Source organism: Microtus oregoni, unplaced genomic scaffold (genome assembly GCF_018167655.1).
Source record: "Microtus oregoni isolate MIOR12 unplaced genomic scaffold, Mior012 000059F_ref0000304, whole genome shotgun sequence".
Taxonomy (NCBI): Eukaryota; Metazoa; Chordata; class Mammalia; order Rodentia; family Cricetidae; genus Microtus; species Microtus oregoni.
Genome location: NW_024543835.1, coordinates 3,132,252 through 3,151,626, shown reverse-complemented (window position 1 = coordinate 3,151,626; position 19,375 = coordinate 3,132,252). Strand labels below are relative to the sequence as shown.

The window sequence follows — 19,375 nt, the reverse complement described above, 5'->3', positions numbered from 1 at the left end:
AACATTATATTAAGTGAGATAATCCAGACTCAGAAAAAATATTATCGCATGTACTCACTTATGGGTGTTTTTTAAACATAAAGCAAAGAAAACCAGCCTACAAATCACAATTCCAGAGGGCCTAGACAACAATAAGGACACTAAGAGAGACTTAAGAAGATCTAATCTACATGGGAAGTAGAAAAAGATAAGATTTCCTGAGTAAATTGGGAGCCAGGGGACCATGGGGGAGGGTTGAGGGGAGAGGAGAGGAAGAAAGGGGAGCAGAGGAAAATGTAGAGCTCAAAAAAATCAATTAAAAAAAGGAAGTGATTTTAAGTCCTGAGCCATCTTCCAACTCTTAACACTTTAGTTCTTGTATTCAGTTTTACATTTCATCCCCAAATATGTTACTTTTTCAAATAAATAAACTTTAATTATTTTTATTTTAAATGTTTACTTTAATTAACATGACAATTATACATTCTTATGGATATAATGTGATGTGTGTGTATGTATGTGTATTGTTACTACTTTACAGTAAAGAACTTAATCTGCCATGTCATATAGTGTTTAATTTTTGTATTAGAGCATTTGAACTGTGGTTTTAAAACGTTTAGAGGCATGCAATGGTTTTATTATAAACCACATCAACATATTGTATAATAATCATGGAGGATTTAATTATTATTAATATTTCTGAAAACTTGGGACATGATATCCACCACAATACAATAAACTTCTTGTAACCACCGTTCTTATCTCCACTTGTGTAAGTTTGTAGTGAATAAATTCCATAACTAAATCCATGTAACGTAATAGGATGGTTGTCTTTTTGTACTTGGCTTATTTTGCATATTGTAAATCTATTAAGTTCATTTACAAATGATAGAATTATGTTTTGCACACACATATATAATATTATAAATTATAATTTTACAATTAATTTACAATATTTTACAATTAACTTGCAGTATTACAATATTACAATTAATTGTGTTATTTCTTCATTTTTTCATAATATTTTCTAATTTAAATTTCATAATTCATAGCAAAAATTCATATAAAAATTTAAAATCTTAAATTTTAAATTTCATTATAAAATTTAAAAATTTCAAAATTTGAAATCGAAAGATTTCATTTTAAAATCTAAATATCTAAAAATCCAAAAATTTGAGATTTAAAATTTAAAAATTAAAGATTTGTAATTTGAAATTTAGAATTTAAAATTTAAAAAATAAAATTTAAAAATTTGGAATTTGAAATTTAAAAACTTGAAATTTAGAAATTAAAATTTGAAAATTTGAAATTTAAAATTTGAAAATTGAAAATTTGAAATTTCAAATTTAAAATTTTTTAATTCAAAAATATGCAAAATTAAAATTTAAATCAAAAATTTTAAAAATAAAAATTTAAAATATAAAAATTCTTTCTCTGTTATTTAAATTATTTTTAGCAAAAAGTATTGAATTTATTTTTCCTCTCATTATTTTTACCATCATCCACATTAGGATTTTTCTTCTTCAAACAATATAAAACTTGGCTAGCTAGTTTTCTTCATTTTTTTCCTCACAATGACACATCTCATTCTTCAGATGCCTAAGTATTTTGTATTTTTATTTTCATTTTGCTCAAGGTTTTAATTATATTTCTTCTCTTCACTATTTTTATATTTGCAAACATTGAAGCTAATTATTTTTAATTTTATTTCATAGTCTTAAAAATTTTAAATTATAGAATTTTAATCTGCTGTTAATATGTTGGAGAGTTATGTGAATTATTATTGCGTAGAGTTTGTCAAATTGTAGTGATTTTTTAGGTGCCTCTATTTATCTTTCCAGATATTCATTTTGTCATTAAAAATAGCTATGTTTTGTAGAATAATCACTTCATTTTTGTCAGTTTTTGCTTTATGTAGTTTCATAATATTTTTCTTGACCACTTATGCGGTTTTTTTCCTTATGGCTGTTTTTTCAAAGCCAGTATTTCCATTTGGTTGTTTGTAATTTTTATATTTATTTTACATAGGTATTCATGAAGGCACACCAAAGACCCTCTCCACTCTCCACAAATATGTCAGAGCTTTTGAAGTCTCCATATGGACAACTCAATTCCCAGATGCCCATTTCAAGTTTTTCTCCAAGCTTTCTCAATGAACATCACTACAGTGTAAGATGCCTTGTTAAATAACGGCTACAGAATGATATGTACCATGAAAAAGAATGTTTGCCTTTTCCTGGGGACATAGCTCTAAGTCAGCCCAAATAAAGACAAGATTCTGTGCATAGGTTCGTTTTAAATTTATTTTTCCCAGAGAGTTGAAAGATAGGTCAAATAGTGCCATCACTTTGGAATAAAAATGTAACTTCTGAGGAATACCAATCCTGTCACTCTTGATGGCTATAAGATTGCTAGTTTTTATAAATACCAGGGGCTCTAAGGCCAATGATTTTCAAAACTAATGTGGAGCTGGAAGAAAATGACAGGAAAATATAAAAAAGCCTCTAATATTACTGTTTTGTGGAAGTATAACAATTCAGAGATTTTTATGTTTTGGTTCATTTTATAATTTCCATAAACACAATTTAAAACTGTTTGTCAGAATATTTTCGTGTGTGTGTGTGTGTGTGTGTGTGTGTGTGTGTGTGTGTGTGGAGTGGTTTTCTAGTCATCACAGTATATTTTCCAGTACGGAAGAAATTAAAATATGAACAGAAACCTAGGCAAAATAAGGTTGTGATCAGAGTGTAAAAGAATGCAAACAAGACTTGGTAACTCTGCCTTAGATACAGAGTACCTAAGTAGCAGGGGAAGTTATCCTTTTGCTACCTTTGCTGCATCATTGATATAAGGTATAGTCCATATGTTTTACGTTTAGTAGTTTCCAAGTACTTTAAGGAGAAAAATACTATTAGTGTATTGATTCTTCTTATTCATGTAGCAGCTTTAGGGAGAAAATAAAGGGGAGTTTTAAAATGTATGACCAAATTTAGGCTCTTAAAAGAGGATTTCAGACAATGTTTGTAATTATTAGATTTGCAGAAATAACTTTGTACAACTCTAATATACACATTTATACATATATAACAAAATGGATCATAATTCAGTTTCTAGCATTATACATATTTATATCTAGACAGGACACTGTCTGGTATGTAAGTTTACCTCTTCCATATATAATAAAATTGTACCTTTTATTTTTATACAATAAAACCCTGGATTTCTTTTTTTCCCACTAAAATAATTTATGATTCTCAACTAGCCAGTGTAGCTACTTTAGAGAAGAGGATTAATTTTGAAAATTAATTACAATTATAATGTATTTATGATCCAGTAAAGGACACATTTAAAACATAGGTTTTTTCAGCCCTGGAAATGTTTTTTAATAATTTTAAAATTATTAGATTTCCCACTTGAAGTAGTTTCAAATATTAAATAGCCAAATCAGCTAGGCTCAAACAAGATTTCACTTCTCTATTGAATTCATGTACTCTTAGCTCAGCGAAGCACAAAACAGCTAATGCCGTCACGTTTGAGAGGCTTTTATGCTGAATTTGACACAAAAGCAATCACAGAGCAGACAAAAAAGGAATTTCTCTTTCAAAGGCCGAAAGGAGAAAAATAAATGAAAACTATGAGCCTGGCCAAATCTCTCTTGCCACCAGAAAAGAAAGTTCAATGTGATGAAGAAATAATTTTTTTTCCAAGGAACTTACTGCCACGTTTGGACCAATGTTAGCTTGGTGAACAGACTGTGAGCTCAACTGAGGTTGTAGCAAATGAAATAAATCCTAGGATGATCAGTGCTGGCCATTTCAGGTACCAATGCATACTTGTTTCTTTTGAAAGTTCTAAATGCTAGCATCAGTCATAAGATTCCGTTATGGCTTATTGTCAGGGATTTTGTAACAGAAATCTTGTATGCTTTTTCCCCTGTAACATCTGTCTCTCTTTAAAAAAGAGCATTTATTTAACCAACTTTAAGAAGATCAAATGAAGAGATGTGATTAATAAAATAATCTGCTTTCTAAATGCATGTCTTTGTTTCAGAAAATTAATTCATTATGCAGCAGGGAGATAATGTGAAAATAGATATGGATAATTTTTCAAGACCTGCTAATTACTAATCATCGAATAGACCATCTGCAGTCTTTGTTTTGTTTTTTGTTTTGCTCAACCAGTGTTCTCCTACTGCTGTCTCCTTCTATTCGGACATGTTTTCCATGTTTTTTGTTTGTTGATTTTGTTTATTGTTTGTTTTCCTGGACAAGGTTTCTCTATATGACAGTCATGCTGTCCTAAAACTGGCTCTGTAAACCAGGCTGGCCTCAAACTCACATCCCTAGCACTGAGGTTAAAGGCATGTGCCGGGTTTTTAAGGTGGGCTTTCCCAAACCCCCTCTCATAAATGATTTCTACTATGTGAATGTGGTATTATTTCTATAATTACTTCCCATTTATTTTTCTAAGCAAGAGGTGGAGAGTTTCAAAATATCTAACCAGAGAGATACAGATAAAGATGAAATTTAGTGAAATCGAATGAAGAATTAAAAACGATAATGACTAGAAATTACAGAGGGATAAAAATCGTGCAACGACGTTAAACTGAAAATTCAGAATTAAAAAAATATAGATATTATTAGAAAAAATAAAGTATGTGTAGATAATAGCTAGAAGAGGTCTGAGAGAATTAAACATTTCGAATCAATAATATATCTAAATTGCTAGGAATCCAGATAGTAGAATTCAAGTATGGTGATTGGTTTAAAGCATCAAAATGATCATAGAGTTGTGCTAGCCTTTGAAGTCATTCACCGCTGTTTAGTAAGAGTAGATTGGGTCATTGTCAGGTACGCGGGATCAAGGGAGGATGTCAGCTATAACCACACCTCCCCAACTCTGAAGAGGGCCTTACAAGGACAGTAGGTTCTCCTGGCAATCTTAGGCACACAAATGTAGCAATAACTTATAAGGAGGGGGGTGCAGGTCAGATTATCCAGTATGTTCTCATCTGTATTTGCAGACATTCTTTTAAAATGGAAATTGTAAGTGATAAGCCTGCCAACATTACTCACTAGTCATGAAAAGCAGATATCTCCATTATTTGTTCCCCAGCCTTGCAAAGAATTAAAAATAAACAGTAGTTTTATCTAAAAGGAATTTAGTTTGAAATTATCTTCAGTTTTTCAAAGAGAATATTGTAAAAAGGTTCCCATAGCATACTATTTCATTACTTCAATAAATAAATTACTCATTAATTTTTTTCAGCCAATTGGCCCTTTTAAAATGTAATCTTATTTCTCAGTTTATAATTACTCTTGTCTCTTTCAGAGCCTTATAATGTTTTACTTATCCATGTGTTTTATCCTCATAGATAGAGGGTAAAAGAGAAAATCTGCGAGATCATTTATAAGAATAATCGCTATAAATTCCCATCCCACATCTCTATTCCTATCAAATGAAGCTACTGAATCTCATCAGCCTTCAGTTTTCCGAATACAATTAAAAAAGAGTACTTTCATAAGTAACCTGCGAGAACCAAATAAAATGATGCTTGTCAAATGACTAGCATTGCCTTTAACATACAAGAAACACTCAGCTTTAGTTTTGTTGAGTGTTTGTTTCAACAAACTAAATAAAATAAACAAAATAGGTTTGTTTCAGTATTCATGTATACTATCCACAAGAAGAAGTGGGTGGTAACTTTAAAGATTTGGCCATCTTTATTATCTGCCTTATGATCTTAACATTTACTGTGACAGCCATGCCTATCATTAAGTTTCCAAACACAGACATAAATACCTATGGTTTTATAGACAATGTTCAAGTCATTTTTAATAAAATACTTAATTCTATTCAAAACCATTTTTAAAACATCAACAGAGATAGTAATTATAATAAAATAATTTGTTGCTTTAGATGTTTTTAAACACCTGTTTAGATAGATTGTTTTGTTGTATTCCATATTTTTTCTTTTAGTCTCTTATATAGAGCTATGTACATTTCTAAGAGCTACTTACTGCACCCTAATCATTCTTGAAACTCACTTAAGGTTCTCTCATGGTAAGATTATATTTTACTTGTCAATCTTTAGACCCTTCTTTATTCCCATATAGCACTACTTACCTCTCATTTCCCTTTTTCTACATCTATCTCAAACCCTCTTCTTGATAATTTTGTTTGTTAACACTTTTTGTATATGATCTGTGAAATTCATAGTATGCTAACTTCAAGGAGACTATACCAGAGCCTAGCAACTGGTGGGAACAGATGCAGAGACCCACAGCCTAACATTAAGCAGAGCAGGCAGAACTCAGCAAGGATTGTAGGAACCAGAGTGGTTGAGGACACCACAAAAAAAATGATCCACAGAATCAACTAACCAGGGGACATAGAAAATAAGAGACTGAGTATATATATATATATATATCCTACACACACACACACACACACACACACACACACACATATATATATATATATACATACATACATATATATTCTGGGTATAGGCAAAGATTTTATCTTCACAGCAGCTTAGATTCTTTAACAAAGTGGGTATAATGAAGACTGGCTAAAAGTTCATTAATCCCATTTAGTCTTCCTGAAATTAACTGGGGAAAAAAATCAGTGATCCTGATTGTGTCTGACCTAGGTCCTCTGTACATATGTTAGGACTGTGTAGTTTGGTGTTCCTGTGGGACACCTAAAAGTGGAAGCTTTGGGGTGTCTTTGACTCTTTTGTCTGCATTTGAGACCCCTTTTTTCCTACTGGGTCACCTCATCCAACCTTAATATGAGGGGATGTATTTAGCCCTATTGCAACATGATATGTCATATTTTGATGATTTCTTTGGGAGGTCTGGCCTTTTCTGAAACAAAATGTAGTAGATCGGGGAGGAAGGAATTGGGAGGAGATGAAGGAGGGAAAACTGACGTCAGAATGTAATGTATGAATGAATAATTTAAAAGAACAGAGCGTTCAAGATTAACCATGTGAACTGCATGTCAAATAGTCAGAGCAGAAATTAAGAAAATAATTATTAGAAATTATTTATGGATCTGTGTCAGGAAATTACTAATAATAGAGGTAATGATGAGTCTTAAAACCCTATATGGCCTCATATTATTCTTGGTATATGTGAAGATCTTATCTTCACAGCAGCTTAGATCCTTTAACAAAGTGGGTATGATAAAGATTGGCTAAAATTTATTAATCCCATTTAGTCTTCTTGAAATTAACTGGGAAGAAAGCTCTGGTCAATGAAACATGGTAGAAATTGACTCTAGAGGGGCTTGTAGGTGTCCAGGGAGATGCCCCCAGTTAGTTCGTTAGGCAGCTGAGGATAGGGAACCTGAACTGGCCCTATCCTATAGCCATACTGATGAATATCTTGCATATCACCATAGAACCTTCATCTGGCGATGAATGGAGATAGAGACAGAGACCCACATTGGAGCACCGGACTGAGCTCCCAAGGTCCAAATGAGGAGCAGAAGGAGGGAGAACATGAGCAAGGAAGTCAGGACCTCGAGGGGTGCACCCACCCACTGTGACAGAGGGGCTGATCTATTGGGAGCTCACCAAGGCCAGCTGGACTGGGACTGATGGGGCATGTGATCAAACCAGACTCTCTGAACACGGCGGGCGGACAATGAGGGCTGATGAGAAGCCAAGGACAATGGCACGGGGTTTTGATCCTACTACATAAACTGGCTTTGTGGGAGCCTAGCCTGTTTGGATGGTCACCTTCCTGGACCTGGATGGAGGGGGGAGGACCTTGGACTTCCCACAGGGCAGGGAATCCGGACTGCTCTTCGGACTGGAGAGGAAGGGGGAATGGAGTAGGGGGAGGGGGAGAGGAGTGAGGGGAGGGGGGAGAGGTGGGAGGGAGGGGGAGAGGAGTGAGAGGAAGGGGAGGGAAATGGGAGGCGGGGAGGAAGCAGAAATTTTTTCAATAAAAATAAATAAATAAATAAATAAATAAATAAATGAAGAAATAGAGAAAGAAAGAAAGACAGACAGACAGAAAGAAAGAAAGAAAGAAAGAAAGAAAAAAATCCTAGGCCTGGCTATAAACCTTCATTCACTGAACAAACATGTTTCCAGTGGCCTTAGAGCAACTATGTTAACATGATGGTTTAATACAACTGGAAATGTTTATCCCCAAGTGACTATTTAGAAAAAACTTGTCAAAAGGATTTATTAGCTACTATCACAAACAAACCAATTGTTATCAATTTTATTGTATTACGCTGTTGATATTTTAGGATTTATTTCTAAATGCAACTTAACATAATATAAACAGACCGTTTTGGGAATGAAATACTTTAGAAATGAAAGAAAAACAGTATGGAAGAACATTCTATGGCTTTTCTTCTTAAATGATATAATTCATGTCTGATTCAAATCCTTGTTTACCGGAAAGCATTTTCTACCAGATGTAAAACCAAAAATATAGAGAGTTTTGGGTTTAGTACTCAATCATATAACCTTCCAATTGCATTATCTCACTGATTAAAAATATCTTAATAGTATCTACTGTTTAGCATTTAATGATTCAGATGGCCTATACATGCAACACTGAAAGCATCATATGTATATAAACATCATGCATGGTACTTGATAAAATTAATCGTTTTGCCCCTTTCTTTTAGCCTAGAAGGGACTGAACTATCAAGTGGAAACATATTTCTATTATTTTAAGAGAGAGAAAAGGAAAGAGAGAAGGAAGAACATGAGGCATAGACTATGCTGTGCTAACATCAGAGAATGGGAAAAGAAATTGAGAATATCTATATGTTCCCTTTATACCTTCTCTGATACCCACTCATTCCTTTCTCCAATTAAAGCTCTCTGTAAGGTAAGAAATGGGAGGTGGGATAGATCTATTTTCCAGGAAGGAATTGATGGCAGACATTAATTTAAATTCACACTACTGCAGAAGTATAGTATGCATATCATCTTTGAAGTGCTCTTAAGAAATAGTACAGTGTAAAACCCAGGTCATGGGTAGGGAAATAGAACAACAGTGTGCTTGCCTAGCTTTCAGGAAGTCTTTATTTCAATCCCCAGCAGAAATTTGGCATGGTAGCAAGGCACATGCCTGTAATTTATGCACTCAGGTAGTGCAGGCAGGAGGTTCGGGAACAGGCTATTTAAGAGCCTGTTTCAGTAAAACAAAACATAAACTAACAAACCACATGTATACTATAAGATGAAAATCAACTTGAAAGTTGCAAAAGGCTATCAGCTTTCCTCTAACCTGCATTATGTCTCAAAATTTGGAGCAGGTAGGTGTGGTGGCGCTCACCGGTAACCCCATCTTGAAGGAACTTTTTCAATTTGAGACTGTCTCAAAAAGCAAGCAAAGAAACAACCAGGCAAGTCAATTTCACTATTCATTTTTGTTTAAGTATGTTTTTTTTTTCCATTAAAGCCATTAGCTTTTAATCTAAGGCATGATTTTATTTAACAAGGATTTTATTTTTAAAGTAATGTTCGGCACTGACCTTGGTCTCTGTGATCTTCTTTTGGATTTCATTCATCGTGTGAGGACCCTCTTTCCATGAGTCAAGCTTGGCTCTAGCCTGTCCTATGACCTGTTCAGCTTCTTCCTTCGTTTCTAGCCACTGTGTTGAATCCTTTAACATTTCATCCAACTGTTGTCTCCGGTTCTGAAGGTGCTCTTGTACCTCATCCCACTGATTCTGAATTCTTTCAACTGGCGTAAGAGGAAAAATAAACAGTAGTAAATACGTCTCTAGAGAAGACAGTTTAAACTTATCATAAAAACTTCATTTCATATTTGCATTTCTCATTACAATATTTATGATGCTATGGGTATGATAATTAATAAAATTTCTTTGCTCAGATGGCAAATTTGATCTTCTATTAAATTATCATCGTGAAAGTAAATTAGAATATTGCTGCCATGGGTAGAAATATAATTTTATTCTTAGTTTCTAATACCAAAAAGAATTATGTCTTAGAAATGTTCTCTATGGCTTTGCCCTATTACTTATGCATTTGACTTGTGAGTATAAGAATCTTAGTTTGGATGTCCCAAAGTCAGAGGCAAGATGGAAAACAGAGACAGAAAATTTTCTAGAGCTCGCTGGGTAGCTAGCCTATACTTCTTGGTGACATTTCAATTTAAAGAGAGACCTTGTCTCAAAAATGGTGAAAAATGCCTGAATTATGACTCTAGAGGTTGCCAACTGGCCTTCATGCTCAAATGAGATCAAGAGAAGACATTGAGCATATATATATATATATATATATATATATATATATATATATATATATACATATATATGCATTTAATAAGGGAATTTGGACAAATATACTTTATGCTCATGTAACTATGAAACAGATTTTCCACAACTTCCAATGCCCATAGAATGAAACCTCACCCATAAGTGATGGAATATTATTAGGATGATATAATTTCATAATTCTTATATGTAGCAAGAAATTTTTGGAACAGTATCTTTGTGTTTTCCTATTCTAATTATTTTTATGATGAACCTGTCAATAAAATTGACATTCTAATGTAGGTATACAAGGACCTGATTATGCCAGAGGACTTTCTTGTGAGCAGAACTTTGTATCTATGATTTAAGAGATACACTGTTTTCCTGCTAAGTGTATCTTTGCTAACTAACTGCACATTCAAATACCACTATTATAGACAAAGAGTTCTACTGATCTTCCTTTTTGCAGCCATAGACATGTATCAAATACTATTATGATTCATGTTTTAACTTTTTCTCTCCCTGTCTATGGATACCTCTCCAGCAAGAATAGGGTTTGTAATAGATACTGGAAGTAACCAATCTCTATACCCTTGGTACTTCTCGTAAGTACACATTAGCAAGCACTTACCGTGCTGTACTACAAAGCATGAAGGATTTCTCTTAGCGTGACCAGACTTGCAGGGACAATTAAGGAATAATAACAGTATTAAGGCACTGTCAGATAAGGGTTGGAAGAACATCACTCCTTGATCCCTGCCTTGTTGCTTGGGAGTGAAAATTATGAGAAGCTTGTTCCCTAGCCTCTGAGTTCCCACAGTAATGTTGAACAACCATGGCAAACAACAATAGCCTCCATAATAATCGACTCTTACAGTTTCTTTCCTTTCCCAAGCTCGATTCCACTCCCCTACAGGTACCTTACAAATGAACACATTTTCCTCAAACTATCATTCCAAAGTTTGTTTCTTGAGAAACACAGCCCAAATTGTTACTACTATAGTCATTAAAGAAATTAAGCTGGTTGCACGACAGTTTAGTGGGTAAAGGCACATCCTTCCAAGCCTGATGATCAGGGTTCAAATCCGAGAACTTACATGGTAGAGTCAATCTTATTGAAAAATTATCATTGTCCTTTTATTATGTCTCAGCTTTACATCTTTCCAATAATGGCTTTAACTCCTATTTTATTGTCTTCGTTCATACTCATAATTGCTATCTCATGAAATAAATGTTCTGTGAGATTGGTTTCTTTGGTTCTAAGTTAATTTGTAAGGCTACACTTTAAAAAATCATTTCTATGGTTTTGTTACACTAATTTAATTTATATTAACCGTAATTTTTTGTGCAAAACTCACTCAAAATCAGGCTTGCTAGTAGAATGTCAAGATATGATATAAATTCCGTAGACTAAAATGTATGGTGAACTTTCCTGTGGTGTTAAAGTCATTGATAAATTATTTTCTCCAATATTTTCAAATTAATTTCAGGTTACAAAGACTCATTTGCTATACCTTTTGCCTGTTTTAAATCGAATAATTGACAAAGTAATATAAAAAGATTTTTATATAAATTAATGCTGTTTTAGATGTATTTTAAAGTTTAGAATCACATTAAAGTCTAGAAGCTAATCAGCACAAATAGTGTATTATTATTACTAACTAAATGCAATCTATGAATATAAGAAAGACAGAAGAAACAGTAAGCATATGAGAATTCATTTTGCAGAGCAGGAATTAAAGAGTGAGCGTTGCTTTTACAAAAGGACTCATAAGACTTTAGAAAACTAGTCAGTTTGTCAAATATATTCAAAATATTATTTGACTTGTAATTGTTACCAGATACATAGTCAACAGAAATGCAAACTTATTTATATTTACCAAGAGACTCATACTTTTCACTCCTCTTAAACCAATAAATAGAAATTTGTATTTCTATCTATCTATCTATCTATCTATCTATCTATGTTCTATCCATTACCTATCTTTCTATGATGATGTAGTATATATGGAGGAGTGAGAGAGTTGGAACTATTTGCAATAATATGGAAAGATTGCAAAAATATAATTATTGAGGCATACAAAAGTTAGTTACAATTGAGTAGATACTGAAATGCTGTTTTATTAAATGTAAGATGAAAAGTCAGGAAAGAATAGAAGATTATGGGACTCAGGCTAGTGGTTGCTCTTGTTGGATTGGTAGTTACTAGAATACATATGAAGGGCTCTGACAAGTTTCTGATAATATCCTCTTTCTAGATTTGTGTGGCATTTACACAGGTGTACTTAGTTTGTGACAGTTTGCCAATTCAGATGTTTATGCTAAATAAAGTTTTCATTATACATTGAAATGAACATATTATTTAACTTTATATATATATATATATATGTGTGTGTGTGTGTGTGTGTGTGTGTGTGTGTTTTTCCAAAAGTGGTACAATATAGATTGGGTTGCTGAGCTTACACCACTGTTTAGGGAATTAGATGTCTGCAGATAATGTTCAGTGGCACAAAAGCTTGCCTATCACACAGGAGCTCTTAGCCTGGTCCTCAGTACTACAAAAGGAGGATGTTTAAAAAATACTTACCATACAGTGAACTAGAGTAAATTCTCCATAAGAAACTAGAACATGAAGAGTAATCAGTTGTTCACCTATTGGGTAAAAAAGCTGGGCACTGCAGTAATCGCCAGGGAAGACCTTGCACAACCGTATGCAGAAAATTTTAGAAGCATTACAAATATTTCATCTTTTCAAGAGATGAAAGAAAGAAGGCATCAAATGTGATCCCTCATGTTCCCATCTCTACCCACCCCCCAGTCCACCCATGAAATTGCTTTTGTTTCCCTTTCCCAAGGAGATCAAAGCACTCCCCATTGCATCCTCCTTACCTACCCTCTCTTGGTCTATAGATTATAGCATGGTTAACCTTTATTTGAAAGCTATTGTCCACCATGTTTTAGAGGGGGCAATACTGAAAGAGACCACTGGAAAGGGAGGAACACTTGGGGTGAGGTAGAAACCTGATAAATGGGAAACTCCCAGGTATCTACAATGAAGACCTCAGCTAAGATCCCAAGCAATAAGGAATACATAGACAGAAAGGGCTCTCTCCTGTGACCAGGCAAGACTTCCAGTGGAGGGATGGAGATACCAACCCACCCACATAACCTTTAGTCTTTCCTGCCTATGGGATGTGCTGGGGTAAGGGTGGCAGAGAGATGGTGTGAGTGGCCAGTCAACTACTGTCCCAGCCTGAGACCCATGACATAAGAGTGAGCACTCCCCCGACAGTGCCTGGAGCACGAGGACTCAGAGACTGGATGGTCCAGAGACCTATTATAGAGTCGAACACAACTGGAGAAAAAGTGTCAAGGGAATTGTGCCTAATGATATTCTGCTATGCTCATAGATTGGCGCCTAGCCCAGTTGTCGCCAGCGAAGCTTCATCCAGTTACTAATGGAAACATGCAGAGACCCACAGCCAACCATTAGGCCATAGTCAGGTAATCCTGCTGAAGAAAGGAAGGAAGGATTGTAGGAGCTATAGGGGTCAAGAATATAACAAGAAAAAAAAACCCACAGAATCAGTTGAACTGCTCTCATAGTGCCTCACAGAGAGTGAACCAATGACCAGGGAACCTGGGTTAGTGATCTAGGTCCTCCGTATATTTGTTACAATTGTGTAACTTGGTCTTCTTGTGGGACTACTAACAGTGGGAGTGGAGGCTGTTTCTGACTTGCCTCCTGACTTTTGGGACCTTATTTCTCACACTGGGTTTTCTTTCTCAGTATTAATATGAGGGGAGGTGCTTAACCTTACTGTAACTTGATATACTCTGTCTTGCTTATATCCATGGGAGGTCTGACTTTTTCAGAATAGAAATGGAGGTGGGGGAGGGACTGGGAGGAGAGAGGGGAGGTGAAACTGAAATAGGATGTAAATAGATAAATAAATAACAAAAATTTTTTTAAAAAGGAAATATGGCATTAAATCTCAAGCTCATCGAAGTGAAGCTGTTATCCTGGAAATGGTTCAGAGTGGGAGTTGGACAGCATGCAGACATAGTAATTGTCCATAATGGGCCGCACTTCAAATTACAGAATTTTATTACACTTGCAACCCTTTCCCCACGAGATTGATTGATCAAAGATGTATTATGGCAATGCACTTGGTCACTAGAGCCCATATTGTTAGATTTACATTTACACCAGCTTCCACTGACATGCGAGAGTGAAATAATAATAAAATATATGCACATAAACCCAGGCAATCTGTGCATGTTTGTAATTGAAAATCAACCCAGATATCCACTTTTTTTTTTCTCGTAGAGGTCCATTGCAGAAAGCTTCTCAACTGATTTACACAGTAAAGAGATGCTGGCTAATGAAGGAAAGTAAATAACCAAAGCTATGACATAAGATGACAGACTGGGACACAGCATGTGTGCTGATTTACAGGTCTCTAGAAGTGTCAAATTGGAAACCCAGTAATCATGTTAAGGATCACAATATTGCAGAAAATGTAACAGTTCAGTTGATTGAGTACGAACCAATTCTTCAGTTCAAGTTTTTAAAAGAGCTATGTTTGATTATCAATATACTTTCTTGACTAAAATAAATTCCTACATCTTTCCCAGGGAGGGCTGTTATTTTCTTTTTAAAAAGAAATGATTGCTATTTTGAACATCCACTGCTATTGAACAAAGAATAGCATTTTCAGCACTGATGTCATAGACTTGAGAATTAGGACTTAGTGCTATGGAATTTTGGAAAGTAACCTCCTTGATTTTTGGTGTGTCCTGGACTACAGCTCTGGTTTTGTAACAAAATAGCAAATTGTAATTGGAAAAATTAATTTCCTAGGCATACTTTAGCTTTCTTAACTACAGAAGGAAAGCAATTAACAGCCAACTAGGCACAAAGTTATTGTGACGGCCAAACTCAGCAATAGACATAAGCATAAAGGACCTTGTTAAGCAAGGCGATGCCACTTTTCTACACGGGGAAGACTAAACAAAAGATTTAGTCTTTAGTATACATCCATGATCTGCTAGGAGTACAGACTGTGGATCTTAATGATCCCACAGAGTGTCCAAGTATTCCAAGTAGAAAAATGCCAAGCTGCAACACTTACACTGTAGGGAAATTGGAGTTCACTTGAGCAAGGAAAGAGAACAGATAATGCTCCACTGTGAGGAGCTAGAAATAAAAATCATCCCAGCTACAATCAAAACAATGAACTCCGAACTATCTTTTTGTGATGAGGAAAACCTGGGTACTCCCAGACTGTCGCCTGAGGTAATAAAACAAAGAAATCCTTACTACTGTACCCTTGTACTAAGATAGATACAGCTATACCAAGAGTAATGTTTGATCTTCTGAAACTTAACAGCAACCAAAGCAAAGTAAAACTGATATCAACCAAAATTACAGATGATGTTTCTTGTATATCCCTCTGGCTTCCAAGAAGGAATTCAATGTGATTCTATGGAAGATTTATCAATATGTAAGCTATACAAAATTAAGTCTCCACACACATTTGTGAAGGAGAGGAAGAGGCAATAACCGCAGAGCCGGTGTGAAAGTGGCTTCATTCTTTTTAGGACGAAGAGAGGAGGGATGCGGTTGCAGTCAAAATCAAGTGTAACACGACCATGCTATAACATGTTTGAAACTAAAGAGAAGGAAATCAGTGGGGCATGATGAAGTCCTAGCCTATTATCAAGTAGAATATCTTTTTCTCCCGTTTGTCTCCAAAAATCAGCATGGCAGCGATAACTGTGCATTTAAATCCACAGAAGATAGAAACATAATAAATGCTTGAATTAAAAATGTTCAGAATATCAACCAAACATTTAACATTTGTTTGGAACGTGGAAGTGATCATTAATTTACTGTTATCATTTTTCTTTATGTGGAACGCTTCAATAATTTGCCTGTCATCCTTGCACAGGGGCCATGCTAATCTTCTCTGTATCATTCCAATTTTAGGATACGTGCTGCTGAATCGAGCACTAATTTACTGTTACTTGTATACTAAGTATATTGCAACATAGAAGTAATAGCAAAAAAATCAGTAGTCTACAGAGTTGAAAGAAATAATGGTTACAATTTATTATCAGTATCTTGTCCTTAACTTGCTCTCAATTATAGGGCTGAAGATGGGCAATTATCTACTTATGTAATATTTCTCCAGGCTTCTTAAATGTGAGTGATGAAACAAAGAGCGAGCAGATTGGTGATGCCCCGATGCTCTTTCCAGCTGTAACAAGCTGGGACATGCATGTCTCTTGGAGGCTTGTGAAGAATTTAGTGTGCAAACAGCACGTCAAGAGCCATATTATCCATCTCCCTAGATAGTCATTATTTATATTTCACATTGGTAATCCTCTGGTCATATCCTCAGTCATGCTGAAAGTCAGATAAAATAAGCCCGAGCCAACCTTAAAAACTGTTGTCCTTTTCTGGATTGATTATTTTTTCTCTGTGTATCTTGACAGACGCGTACACCACATGGTATGTTTTATTCATCAAACCTCATCATACTTAGATGTATGCTAAACAAAAGCTGGCATAGACAATAGAAATGTCATTGAATAATGAGTTCTAGATAAAGAAATATATGCTGCATTTAAGGTAAAATGAATTTCTATCACAGAATTATTTTGCAGCGTATCAGAAAATGGCAGGGATGTGGGTAGACAAAGAGAAAAGTGATAAAAACAGGCTCTGGATTCTAAATGATGGGTTCCTGAATATTCACTGCAATGCTTTCAGTTTTCTTTTCCTTTTGAAACATTTCAAAGTATTAGGTTGCGAAGTAAAACGTTCCTCCACAGCAAAACAGCATACTACTTAACCAGCTGTAGAACGTGCCAACACTTCTTTCCAGTGCTGAAAAAAAAAATACCACCTTCAGAAAGTGGAAGTTTAAAAGATTTTCAACAGGATTTATAAAAATAAAATGGCAAAGTGTTTTGTTTGTAATTATACCTTGCATTCATGGCATGGAGTTAGACATGGACTACAGGCTGGTCTCTTCATTTTCCAATCAACAGGTTAGAAAAGAATGTGTAGTAATTTTAAAAGTTTGGTAAACAGTCCTATCGAAGGCAATGAGTAAATCTTCTAATGAAGGTTTATTGTCCTATTTGGCTTATCAGTCATCTGAAAATTCTCATTATAAAAATGATTTTAAAAACGGGGAGACTTCACTTTCCTAGACATGGACGGAGCCGGGAGGACCTTAGACTTTCCACAGGGCAGGGAACCCTGACTGCTCTTTGGACTGGAGAGGGAGGGGGAGAGGACTGGGGGGAAGGGGAAGAAGGGTGGGAGGAAGGGGAGGGAAATGGGAGGCTGGGAGGAGGCGGAAACTTTTTTTTTCCTTTTCTCAATAAAAAAAAAAAACAACGGGGAGACTTTTAGTTTACATGAAAAGCCTGAATTTGAGGAAACAAATGATTTATAAATACTTGGAAATGTTAATTACTTCCTCCCTAGCTTGACATTGTTAGGAGGGTCTGGGAGTCTTTAACAGGCATGGCCTAAACTTTGGATAATTGAAGATCAGCCCTGCAAAAGGGTTTGCAGATCCTTTTTACGCTGTCTTTTTCTTTGTAACCATGAGTCGATGAGTGGTTTTGCTTCCATGTGCTTGCTGCCATGGTGCGGTCCACTAGACACAAAGAAGCCTACCCACTCGTGGGCGTGCGCTGCCAAAAGACAGCTTTTTACTTTCTAAGATGCTTGTCTCCAGAATTGATTGCAGAGGCAGCAAGCTGATAAATAGAATAACTAAAATATTGCACTTTACTATCCTAGGCCACATGCAAGTCATAGAAAGGAAACTATCGAGTTTTGTTATAAACAGTGTCTTGTTATATAATCCATCTGTCCCACAACCCAGCGATTGCCTAATTAGGTGTCAACTACAGCAAATAAAATGCTAACAGCATAAAAAAAGGTATAGAGAGAGTTCATTAGAGCCGAGTTAAAGAGTCCCATTACAGTTCCAGCACCACAGATTTATTAACGTGCCAAACACATGCAATGTATATAACAACAGCTATCCATCATTGTAAATTTGTCCAAAGTTTATGCAGTCATTGGAATATAGTTTTTCTTGCTAGCACATGTATAATTTTATTTCTACACCCTACTCCCAAACTTTTTTAATGAATAAACAAAGACCAATGATAACATAAAAGTGATGTGGACACACTATTGTTGTTATGTGAACACTTCATAGATTCCTCATTCAAGTAAAGCAACAAAAATAAAGGAAATCAAATTCACTGACCACAAACTATCCCTACAATATAAAATCATATATATGTGTTCTTCCTCTGCTCTTTGTCTTCAGATTGGCATGCCTCTCTGTCTCACACCTGGATGCATCCATTCTTATACTCTCTTTTCTTTTTTACATTTAATTAACACTTTTCATTTATTTTACATACTGACCAAAGTTTTTCCCCATATCCTCCCATCCTCTCCCCTCCCCTCCCATCTACCCCCTCTATGATCTCATCTGTCCTACTTCTTGATGGCAGTTATTCAATTTCAAGCCCTTCTCTATCTTTAGTCTCAGCCTAGAACACATTTACGTCTATTGTGTAAAAGAAAATGAAATCAACATCCCCTATTGTTTTTCTTTATCCCTTCGTCCACCTGGTAAATCCTGTCTTTCTCTTTCACAAAACAGTGCTGCTTAAAAGATGGTTTGGATCACAGCAGCATTTTTTATACTTGTATGTTTGATGTCATTATGCAATCTCAGGCTTTCCCATCGAATTTCTAAATCAGGATTGCCATTTTAAGCAAGAGTCCTTGGGTGATTTAATATTCATGCTGAAGTTTGAGAAGCACTAGTCTCCACCCAAAATTTACATAGTCATATCTCAGGTGATATTTTCAACCCAATGCAAATTGATTTTTTGGCACTGAAATTACTTTTGCAGATGATAGTAGCAACCTTCCAGCTGCCCTAGCATTGGAGCCTGAAGAGTGTGTGTTTATTTTCACAAAGTGCCCTTTATTATGCATCATTACTGACAAAAGCTTCTTAAGTCTTCTTTATTGAGAACAGAGCTGCCCCTTAATTTTGTTCTAACACTTTGGTCACTTCTCAGATTG

General features: G+C 35.2%; 1 protein-coding gene and 1 non-coding gene across 2 annotated transcripts in view; both read right to left on the bottom strand.

Moving 5' to 3' along the window:
• Positions 1 to 19,375, bottom strand: part of LOC121438964 (dystrophin-like) — a 689,483-nt gene that overhangs the window by 598,695 nt on the left and 71,413 nt on the right. Inside the window, 1 exon segment of the mRNA XM_041639468.1 lies at positions 9,493 to 9,704. Coding sequence (XP_041495402.1) covers positions 9,493 to 9,704 — 212 coding nt within the window.
• On the bottom strand, positions 16,146 to 16,252 carry LOC121439058. Its single transcript, XR_005973142.1, has one exon. It is a non-coding gene; the product is annotated as a U6 spliceosomal RNA (small nuclear RNA).